General features: G+C 37.6%; 1 protein-coding gene across 1 annotated transcript in view; it reads right to left on the reverse strand.

Moving 5' to 3' along the window:
- Nucleotides 1-9,665: 9,665 nt before the first annotated feature.
- Nucleotides 9,666-12,410, reverse strand: part of LOC149066860 (dynein axonemal heavy chain 10-like) — a 48,330-nt gene continuing 45,585 nt past the window's right edge. Inside the window, exon 20 of the mRNA XM_089253229.1 lies at nucleotides 9,666-10,029. Coding sequence (XP_089109355.1) covers nucleotides 9,813-10,029 — 217 coding nt within the window. The 3' untranslated portion in view covers nucleotides 9,666-9,812. The remainder of the gene's footprint in view (nucleotides 10,030-12,410) is intronic.

Raw genomic sequence — 12,410 nt, forward strand, 5'->3', positions numbered from 1 at the left:
TATGCTTTGTATTTTTTTCAAATAACGAGGGGGGATGTGTATAAGGAACGAAAATGTATCTGATCTAGCTTTTTTTTTTTTGTATAGCTACAATAATCAAGTGTCCTTTTTATTCCTTTGTTTTTGAATCTATGCATCATCTAGTGGTGATTGCACTCTCCCAAACAATAATGTACATACATACACATAAGCTCACTTGTGTTTCTGTCTCGTATCGTTTCGTGATTTCATTGCTTGTAAATAACATGGGGGAAGAAATCTGTGTCAATGATTAGATTTTTAGTTTTCCGCCTGATTTTTTTTTTTCGGTAAATGGTCTCAGTAATTTATGATTAGCTGTTTTATGTCGATCTAAAATGAAATCATTTCTTGTTTGATGTCCCTGTGGAACGCTGGAAGGAATTTTTAGTATCGGCACAAAGCTTCCTGACAACACATCTGAGGCAGCACGATCTCTTAGGTCCTAACGATATTTTTATCCTAACGATTTTTAATAGGTGCGACGATGCCAACTATAATTCCAGGGAGGGGGGTCGAAATGCTTTGAAGATGATTTCGGAGAAAAAAATGTGTTGTAAATACATTTATATTCCTACCTTGAAGTGGTCGCTCTTTTTTATATTGAATAAATATATATATATCTATATATAACAAAAAAAAAAAAGCAATATCTCTTGAGACGTTAATTTTTTATCAAGTGAGACTGATGGCGATCTCTCTCACGGCCATTGACACTGCCTTATTTGTTTCATTCAACTTTTTGTGGGTTTTGAATGTCTTTCCCCTCCTTCCGTTTTACCTGATATCTTTGTTTCTCGTTCAATTAACAATTGTATGCTGTCATATTTTCTTTGTGTGTGTGTGTTCGTGGCGATGTAATCGGTAATCCTTTATCGAGTCATATCAATGCATTCATAGTTATTTTACAATTTTTCTCTTGACATGTATGTGAAAGTCTGGCTTTTGTCGATGTTTTGTAAATAACTAACGCAAGTGTTGAAATTGGGTCCGAAAATACACTTACATTCATTTTTCGTTGCTTTAGTAAAGAATAAAACCTGTATATATAAATATTATTTAATGTTCGAGTGTTTGATCTCGAGATTTTTAGTTTAGTTTCGGTTATAGTGTTATTTATTTGTTACTTCATTGTTTCGATAATATTATTAATGGGTCCCTGCTCACTTTCTGTCCCTGGTTTTCGATCGTAAAAAACAGACAATTTCTCATAATGGTAATTTCATAATGCCTATGTACATGGGGAAGCATGTTGACATCAAAGCAAATGTTGACATGGTTACACAGCATCAATGCATACCTCCTAATGTTATGAGAACTTTGCAAACTAACGTATAGGGAGTTGCAGCGTCAATTACCTACTGAGTGTTATTTTGTGGCATTCATCGCCATGCTTCTTGTATCTTTGAGGCATGTCCATAGCAAACTGCATAAAGGTACATCTAGATGCATGTGCTATGCATTGTCTTTAAGTGGTTTTCTGTGATTTCTCATCCATCGCAAGCCAAGCAATGCCCACTAGATGGACATACGAACAGAAGGACCAGTTGATGCCTTATCAGAGTAGCTTGCATTGTATATTAGAGGCTGTGTGGCACTGCTGTTGGAACAGTGTTGTGTGTGTGGGGGGGGAGAAGAAAATGGAAACAAAAGTCAAAAACGAATAAGCCTATGTAGATGATGCCAAGTCTCCTGAATTTTCCAGGAAGCTCTCAAATTTTTACTGTATCTTCTGAACTCCTATCTCCGAAATTTTGACTGATTGGGAGGGGGAAAATCCCTACTTTCGTGGGTAAATTTATTCCTTTTGGAACATGGGTTCTTAACTTTGTGTTCCATGAACCCTCTCTGCCAATAAGACAGAAGGCCAGTGAATGCCCTTGCACCAATAAGATAAAGGCCACAGACCCCTTTTTATATAAAGATGAAAGTATTTTCTTCAAGCTAACATTTTCCCTTTCCTGGGGGTCCCTGGAATTGACTACCTCTGCTAAGAACCAATGCCTTATATATAATTAAACTGCAAAAAGTTTATTGCCTCTGTTTTCCCCCCACAAACTGGAAAGAAGATTGTCGTCATTGTTACAATCTATCGTGTCCTTTGAAAAAATGCATTCAAATCACAAAAAAATGAATCATTTCGGCAAGGAAAAGAATTTGTGCATCAAATAGCCATATTTTGACCATAGGTCCTGCTTTTGAACTTGATGGCGATTTTGATACGAGTGTAGCAAGGGCAGGTAATTTAACCTATTGTGTAGTGATTGGTGACATTGCAGTGTCACATTTCTTCTTAAAGAGAATCATTGATTTGATTCCAGTTTATAAAAATCATTGCTTTATTTTTCCGAAAATCCCTCTAAATTTTTCTTTTAAGTTTTTTTGTAAGGAAGTCCGATCAGCGTAAAATCTCTAAGGTCAAAGGTTGTCATTATAAGCAATGGTATGATTTTTACGAGTGAATATCAGGTTGAGAGCAAGCAAAATACTGTATTGTATAGTTCTGAAAGGAATAATTTATAGAATCTGCGTAGTTATATTTTCTTCTGGCATTTGTGTACTTTTGTGGTCCATTTTGGATACTTATTATGCGGGACTTTTCCTGATGTGGTTTTTGTTTTTTCCTACGGCACTGAGATCACTTTTCAATAAAGTGTTAAGTTATTATCAAGATTATGATCTTAAGTTATCAGATCTGTTCCGATTTTATTTGTAACGGATTGTAGATGTAAAATAATCTAAAAATAGTCTGAGTTTCAATCGAATGGCATTCTGGAGTTTCTTGTAAGGGTTCAAAACCGTGTGGAATGAACTGATTGAAGATTGTTACTGTATGGATCAAAACTACAGGAAATAATCTTTAAAAAATATTTGAATGTTTTAAATATATCACGAAATGCTAGTTATCAGAGAACGGTCATTGCTTTCTGAACCGGGTAAAAAAAGCTTAAAATTTTGTAAATATATATTTGATTGTTTTTTTGAAGCACAAATGATTCTATAGCGACTAGCCCGTGTAATGCATCAAATGATTGGTGAAAGGTGTCTCGTGCGTTTTTTTAAAACAAATGTTCTGATATATCTAAACACGAAACGAGGAAAAAAATTTCACGTTTCCCTGAATGTCTTGACCTCGAAATATTGTGTGTATCAAACCTCACTTTGCGTGTTTTTATTATTTATATTTGTGTAGAGGGTTAAATGTCGGGGAGGGGGGGGGAATCACAATTTATGTTCTAACATATTTATGGCATTTTTTGTTCGATTAATTTGTATTTTCATGGACTTAGTTTGTTGTGGTGTAGTATTCTAATTGCTCTCGTAATTACCGAACATGTAATTTTGTGATTCCTATTATTTTCATGTGAAAAAAAAAACTGCTGTTATATATATATATTGCTTTTGGTTTTGCTGTTATGGAGTGTGTCGTCATGATGTTGTGTATTTGTAACAAGTTTCTCGAGCATGTAGCTTCATGTGAATCGAGTTCCCAGCAGAAAACTGCCAAAATGTTTTTGTAACAATTTTTTTTTAAATATATATGTGTAATGTATAAATATTGTTTTTTTTTTTCTTAACTTGATATGGTCTGTCGTTGTGAAAATGATCGCATGTATACATTTATGAACCGAAACATCCCTGTATCATCTTTTGTGTTAATTTTCCTACTTTTATAAATGAAATGTTGGGTTTTTCGATAATGTTTTAGTGTGTGGTAGTTTTTTCCTTAAATCATTGTCATGTTTCCCAGGTCGATAATTAGCGTTATGATTATAATGTTGTGGTGTATATGTAGCCTCTTTGTTTCTCGAGCCTCCACCTAATCGATCACTCCAGAAGAATAAGTCACAATCGAATGTTTTCATCTTGGTAATCTTCCAACTGCTCTTATTATATTTGTCATGGAAGTTTTCTAAAATTTGTCATTCTTGTGTATTGCACTTGCATAGCTGCGAAGTCTCCTGAACTCCCAAAATTTTTTATATCTCCAGAATTTCAACTATGATTGTAAAAAAACCTACATTTGGGGGATATTCCCAAGAAATTTACCTGGGAAAATACTCACTTTTTGGTTTTATCCCCGAAATGAAATTTGATAAGCCGTCAGCAATTCAGCCTTTAGACATCTGAAATTAATGAGATGTATCTGTCCTGTTTTAGATCCAATGACTATGTTTTTTGGCACGATTCGGTTTGGGAGTAGTAATGACAAGTAGTTTAACATGCTGGTTGGGGATGGCTTGCACGATGTGGTGTTTTTACATGGAAAAATCCATACAATATTACTTTTTCATGAAAAATCCTTATATTTTTCAAAAATCCCTTTGATATTTATTTTTACACAGAAATTTAGATCCATGTGAAAACCTTCCTAATTCTCTTTTTTTCAAAGGTGGCAGCTATGCATTTGGTTTTTGTGATGACTAGCGAGTGAAAGATCTTGATGTTTTCAAGTTTAAATTTAGTTCAACTCATTCAATGTTAATGTGTGTAGTCAAAATAAATCTGGACAAATTATAAAAAAATTGACAAATCGTATATGATGTACCCTTACCTTTTTTTTTTTGAAGGAAAAAATTAGTTGAAATTTTTGCTGAAAGGTGGCGAGATGTTAACAAAATAACTGCTGCATAACCTCAGTGTCTACCATATATTTTGTTGCATGTCAGTGGACAGGTCAAACATATATATCTGAAAAAACAAATGTTTAACCTGTCCACTGTCATATGCAAGAAAATCCTGCTGATGTGAAGCAACTATTTCACTAAAATTAAATCCTTTAAAAAATAATGGGAATCAACAACCAGCTTATCAACAGTTTCATAAGTGTGAGAATTGAACAAATTATATTGCTATGTTGAATCACTTTGAAAGATTCCGATATTCACATTAGTGAAGCGTTTTCACATCATTAATGAATCTGCTGCAGAAGCATTACAAAAATTTAGATCAGAAAAATCAAGGAACAGTCCAATAACTGAAACTGGGCTCAGATAAATGGAACAGTGATTCAATGAAACTGGTGGCTCTGAGAATTGTCCTCGGAGTGAAGGGCCCATCACCACCACAATATTTTGCAGAAATTTCTTGCATATGGCGGACACATCAAATATTTGTAGTTTTTACATTCTTAATGAATGCCTGCTGCATAATCTAGATGCTTTTCATGTACTTCGTTAACGTAGTACAACCTTTTGATGAGAATTTGAATTAATTTTTTTGTTTTGTCCAAAAAAAATTGAATCTTTGACAAGTCAAAAGACACAAACCACGTCCTAGAATGTTTGTTGTTATTTTCATTTTTTTAACTCACCCAAATTAAGATAGCATGTATTAATTGTCTTCTATTACAACTGGTTACTTTCTCTCCCCTACAGCATTCCATTGAGCTGATTCTCTATCTGGAATAAGAAATGACAATATTTTATAATGTCCCGTTTTTCCAATGGAGCCTTGAATTTTTATTAACTGAAATAGGGAATTAAAATTATTTTGCTAACTTTTTTTTTAATTATGTCTTAATATTCATTTCACATTACGTTAAGCATCCCCCCAAATTCATGTTTTAATCCTCTGACTTACAGTAGCACTTTATTTTCCACCTTTGACAATTTTAGCAATACTTGCTTACTTTTAGCATCATATTTGGCTATAGTTGTTAATTTCTCTTGCTTGGAATTTTAATTTTCCTGTATCTCCCTTGAAGAAACATGGCCAGCCTGAGATTGCAAGGACTGGGGTATTTTCTTTAGGGATTTTTGCTTTGCACAACTCGAGAATTCCCCCATATAGACACGAAAAGTCATCTGTTTCTGACCATTCAATGAATCTGTGAAAAAAAAAAAAAGCTTCCCTGTAAATCTGAAGCATTGACACCGATGGGAGCAGGGGGGGTTGTCTTATCTTTTTCCAAGCAGCAGCAGTGCCACACTCCACATTCTGATACTCGAACCAGTTTTTACAGCTCATGATCATTCCTCTCCCCTCCCTAATATTATTCAACTGCCCTCTTTTGTTTTGCCCATTTTCTCACTTTTTGGGAATGAAAAAAAAATTTTATTATGCAAAAATGTGTGTGTACTGGGTGCTTAGATTGCTTGTGTTTTCAATAAACTTCATAAGGGGAACTTTCAAGAGACTTCATAGAAATGCAATGAGTGGCCCTCGTGCAAGAATATTCAAAACTTTAGAAATTTTTTCAATTAGAAAAATTAAACTGCATTTTTGATCGATATGTTCACATGTCACTCTTCATACTATGGCATGCTATCTGGGCTGAAAAAAATATTGAAATAACTTGCAAGTGGTTTCCGGGCTTGGCTATGGTCTAAGGCATTTTCTTCCTAACGTTTCACCCACATCTGTGGCAGCATCTTCTAGGGTTAAACGGACGTAGGTCTCTGCGACGAGGGCTTTGTACATCAAGTGTTCATTGAGTGCCATTGACTTGTTTTTTTTTATACACATCTGAAAATTGATCGGCTGGAGAGGCCATTTCCTCTCTGGCTCTCATCGGAGGAACATCTTGGCTCTGTGCCGCTGAAGCAACTGGATCCAAGGAGATGAACCTTCATCTCCTGCTTTTGATGTGCCCCCAACAAAAGTCAGAGGAAATTATCTTGACAGCCAATCAGAGCAAAACACATCCACACAAGCCAGCCAATGCGGTTTTTCTGTGGCCGATCAATCCTTAGAAGTGTATAAAGAAAAGTCAATGGCAGTTGATGTACGGAGCCCTTGTCATGGAGACCTACGTCTGTTTAACCTCAGAAGATGCCTGCCACAGATGTGGGCAAAACGTTACGAAAAAAATGCCTCGGAGACCATGGCCCAATACCCCGGAAGCTGCTTACAAGTCATTGAACGCAGCCTTGAAAGCCTTAGGCAATACTTCAATATTGAAATACATACGCATTTACGGCAGAAAAAAATAAAAAATTCCATTGAATGCAAAATCTGGGGATTTTTGTAAACCATCCCCCCCTCCGATTCTCGAAGAACTTTAAAGTTCAAAAGAAAGCTAAATAAGTACATATCTTTTAATTCTGTAAAGAATATAGCATGGAAGAAAATAATTTATATAAGGTCGGCATTAAAAATTAAGATTTATAAAACTTGAGAAATGCAGCCAATGTAATCAAATAGGCTTATCGATTTTTTTTAAATTTGGTAAAAAAATCTCTTATCAAACTTTCATTGTGTAATCCTGGCAAAAGCATCGGAACAGATTGAAATTTCTCGCAATTGTGTATCGGATATTATTCAATGAAATTTTTAGAACAATAGCTGTGTGTCTACGATAAGTGGAAAACATGATCTATCGCAAAAGATGAAATTGTTTTTTTTTTTTTTTAATATGCAGTTCAATAATATTCATTACAATTTGTTTTGAGGCTAGGTTCTTGAATATAAGGAAAAGGATGTGTTCCCACATAACCTGATCCCATCATAAATGCAGCACACTCTGTACCTGTTTATTCCGATCAAAAAAAAAAAATTGTGTATATATTTTTTATTTTATTATTATATACATCCTTGAACTGTAGTGATTGTTCTGAAACACTGCTTTTGATAGCATAATCGCTACTACATATCGGCCTCATGCTCGTATATTTTTGAAAACAAGTATTTTTGCGTGTACGTGTGAAAAGCAGCCTATGCCAGTTTCATACAAAATTTTGTTTGTAGTCAGAGCGAAATTAAAAAGTTCACTCAATTTATCTCGCTAACAGCAATACTCTTAGTTCGACTTTGTTGGCTGTGAAGATGTAGAGTTTCGCTAATGTTATACATATGAGCATTGATTAATGCAGAGCCTTTTGTCCGATAAATTGGTGCTTGTGAATGGTAGCATGTTTTGTTTCCTCCCCTTGTGTGTATGTAATTGTAGTGTCATATTTATTTCATCATGTACGTGTATTTATGTGCGTAGCCTATGGGCAGACTAATGTTAATATTTAATTTCCTCATATTTTGAATTTAAGTTTAATATTTAGCTCAATTGAAATATATACATCTCTTCAGGGAAAAACAAAAAAGACAAATCCAAATGTTTTTACGCAGAGAAACAGTCTGTGTCTTTATAAAATAAAGTGACCAATGTATTGATCATGCCGTCGATTTTTCATTTTGTGTCATGCATTCTTAGATGCCTGCCTTTGATGGTAGCAATCATGTCTGTCTAATGTCACAAATAGTATGCCACATGTTAGCCAGGGTAACATTCCATCCAACCTTTTGAAGCTCTCAAAACTTTTGTTATGCTCAGACCTCAGTGTTACATAAATCAATGTCGGCGGGGTGCCTAATTTTGAGTAAACTTCATTATGGTACAGGAACCCTTAAAAACTAACATTATACACAGGGTGAGATTGAAAGTTATCAATGTTGACCTCGGTTTAACATCCATTACTTCTGACGTCACCCTGCGTATAACATTTTAGATGATCTCAAGAAACTATTTTTTTTATTGCATGATAGCAGGGCCGCAACTAGATGTTTTGTCAGCTGGAGCAAGCACATATTTTGGCGCACCCTTGTAATGTTGCCTACAGCATTGAGTCAAAAACATTTCTACATAAGACTGACATGATTGCTACCGTCAAAGACTGGGGTTAAAATATAAAATTTGCGTCTCCTTTATTCGGGCTCACCCCCCTTCCCCAGTTGCGGCTTTTGATAGTATCGTTCTTTTACTATTACTTTCGCAAAATATGTATTAAGTAGTGTGCAATGTGAACTGATGAATACGTTGGGGCCGATTTGTGATGTTCCCGTTCCTCAAATTTTCGGCTATGAACTCAGCTCTCTTGTAAATATGTGCACGAAGTAAATAGCTGTGAAGTTTTCCCGAATCTCAGCGATCTTTGAACCCGGCTTCTGGGGGAACGTTATTCTCAAAGGATTTACCCCGAAAATGCTCCTTGTCTACGTTTTTCTTACCTTCAAACATGGGCGGAGATGGGTTTGAAAGTCGGGGGCATGACAGGGTTTAAGCTACGGTCGCATTTTTCGCAAAATGCGAAAGAAGCCGCTTTTGCAAAAATGCGTAGAGAAGGTACGAAACGAGTAGACATCCAACCATCAATCATTAGCATTGCAGCATTTTGCTAAAGGAATTTTTTATCTAGCTTAAACCCTGGGCCATGATGATAATTCATATGTACGAATACACATTAGATTAGTCGGCAGTACCTTCCATAGGTTTGACGTCACTGAATTCATTCATTTCACCTGTAGCCATTGGATGACGCAGGCAGACGTATAAGAAATATTTACCCTTTTTTTTTTCCAGTATATCCAATGATTATAGGTGAAATGACTTCAGTGACGTCACAAGCTTCGCGAGGAGGCTTTCTGCCATAGGTGGTGTTGGTCGACCCCGTGACAATGTATCTCCGCCCATGCCTTCAAAATTATGTCACTTGCGTCAAGTGTAGCAATTGCGCTAGATCACGAACGAACAAATGTTAAGTTTCATTTTGACGAGGAAAAGACAAAATTCGCCAAGCAACGTCGATGTGGCCTCGAATTAAGATAGTTGTGTGTCTAAGTCTTGTAAGTTCATCAACAATGTTCTTAACACTAAGAACACCGGGAAAAAGAAATGCTAGTAATTATTGAATCAAGAATAAGTTGTCTCAGAATAACTGTTTTAAAGCATCTTTATATGCAAAATGCCTTCAAATGAAGAAACGAAGTGTTAGAAGAGTAAATTTTTTTTTCTATGCGACAAAACAAAAACTGGTATGATATCAGCACAGAAAACCCATAATACCTGCCCAACATGTCTCTTAAATACGAATTAAGGGGACGTAACCAACATCGTTCTGAAGCTTGGAAATGTAGTTTTTCACTCGCGTGTTTACCATTGCTATGTGATCCCTTATTTCTGGGTGAAGGCACAGGTCCGAATAGAAGGTGTACTCAAACGTGTGGTCTTTCTCGTCGTCCGATTTGGTGACTGCTTCTAAACAAGTTCCGTCCATCCACCTTTTGAACATGGCAGTGCTAGAAACAAAATGCGTATATCATTTCAATCAATACTGGAAAAAAAAAATATATATATATATATACACTGGTGAAATAAATTAAGAGAATGTGCATATTTTATCGAATTTCATGAAAAGAACTGAACTGAATGTAAAACCACTGCTTCTAGACAAAAATGCAAATCTTGTGCGTTAAATACGTAAGCGTACACGTGTGTGTAAGCGGAGCCAGTAGAGAAACAGGCCTTATAAGCGCGCGTAAGTTAAGACGCATTTCGTTCGCTAGTACACCTCGGCGAATTTCTTGCTGTTATTTTGCAGCAATCGGTTAATTTCAAATTGTAACAGTAAAAATGAGTAACCACCAAAGTTTAGATGATGGAATGAATTGTGGGGAGGCTAGAAGGAGGCCAATCTCAAGTCCCGATTTGTAGAGAGTTCAATTTAACGCCCAGCGTCGTGTGTAACTTATGGAAACAGTTCCATGATACCGGATCCATCGAGAGAAAGCCTGGGCAAGGTCGTCCAACAGCCACGACGGCCAGAGAAGATCGCCATTTGTCGACTATAGCGAGGCAAAACAGCTCTCTCGTGACTTGTATGCAGCCACAGGAACCCGTGTATCAAGGGTGACTGTTTCCAAAAGACTTCATGAGAGAGGGTTGTTTGTAAGAAGACCTGCTGTTTGCGTCCCGCTCACTTCTACGGACAGGAGAATCCGTTTATCATGTTGCATAGAGATTGGAGTATGGATCAATGGGCGACCGTTCTCTTCACTGATGAGTCCCGGTTCAGCCTAAGCACCGATTCTCGCCGTACGTTCATATGGAGAGAACCAGGGACCCGCTACCTACCCTCCAATGCCCGCGAAATCGCCCATTACGGCGGGGGAGGTTTAATGGTTTGGGCAGGCATCATGTTGCATGGCCGCACACCCCTCCATGTCTTTGAAAGAGGCACTGTGACTGGTGTGAGGTATAGGGTCTTGGAGCCCTATGTTCGCCTTTTCAGGGGTGCAGTTGGCCCTGAGTTCATTTTAATGGACGATAACGCGAGGCCACATAGAGCTCTTCTGCTCGACGATTTTCTAGAGAGTGAGGATATTCGCCGGATGGATTGGCCAGCCAGATCTCCAGACCTTAACCCTATAGAGCATCGGTATTTTGCGCTATCTACCGTCCGAAAATGAACGTAAATGAAGTTGCCGTGAAGCTACTTTCTGTGTAGTACACCAAAATGCTGTTAACACCTGTTAACTGTATGGAACAATTGAATTTATCAATCCTAACTTTTATTGCGATTAAATTCTTGGAAATGCATTTTATGGTGGTACTAACCCGTTGCGTACTTACAGGAGGCCTAAGAGGGGATATAACCCAGAGAGGCACGTTCAGAGGAGCGGCAAATTTGAACAATTACAATCAAGAACATCAAATTGGAACGGGAGAAGGGAGGCAAAGCCGTAAATCCACCTCTCGCCGCGTGCCTGCGTCGCGGCTGAACGGGACCCAGCGGGTACCGCGAGTCAGAGGATAACTCCTAGAACACCCAGCGTCCCTGATACCCGTCCGCCGCTCGCCCGGGGGCGAGGCAACGGCCGGTCTCGCGAACGAAACCTCCTCCCTCTCTCGGGAGTCGCGCCTGGACCTCTGCGGCCAGACGCGGGTAAATCCACCTCTGGTACCAACAACATAAATCAGGTGACTACTGATAATGCTACCTCTCGATATAACGATAACCTCTCCACAACGATATTTTTTCCTTGGTCCGCAGAGCATCGTTTTATCGAGGTTTTACTGTGTACTTTTGCGGACACCGGTGGGGAAAGGAAAATTTGTCCGTAAAAGAGGGAGGGGGTTCACTGTATTCACTCATCCAGTCATGTTTTATAGTGTAAGACTGTTCTATAAAAAATGAGCTCACCATGAAAGGGAGCTCACAATTACGAGAAACGTTTTCGTTATAACGGTCTTCTCGTTACACACGAATCAAGATTTTTTTGTTTTTGCTCTGGCCGAAAATAAATTGTAGAACGTTTTTAAGTTATCGAATTATAAGAGCTGATTCTCTACCGTCTGTCCTTTTGTCTTCAACGTTTCAGACAATGCGAGCCAAGTTGAATCTTTCTACATAGCCCTCTGGCCCGAAGCGTGCGCAGGAGGGGGACGGTGCTCTCTAGCGGTTCACCGCTTGCATTATGACCATGCATTGTACGACAGAAATTGCTAGTTTGCATGTGCTCTATCACACCTTGAATTTTTCCCATGAGTTCTGAATCACCCTGTATAAAAAATTTTGACGATTCTGAATCGTCTATAGAGTATCTATCTATATCGAGTCTATCCATGAACCTTATACACACAATCCCGGGAAAACTATTTTCACCGTAATAATTTTGAT

The sequence above is a fragment of the Pholcus phalangioides genome, unplaced genomic scaffold, assembly GCF_987345545.1.
Source record: "Pholcus phalangioides strain wild (caught in Gottingen) unplaced genomic scaffold, Ppha-v1.0 ptg000032l_1, whole genome shotgun sequence".
Taxonomy (NCBI): domain Eukaryota; kingdom Metazoa; phylum Arthropoda; class Arachnida; order Araneae; family Pholcidae; genus Pholcus; species Pholcus phalangioides.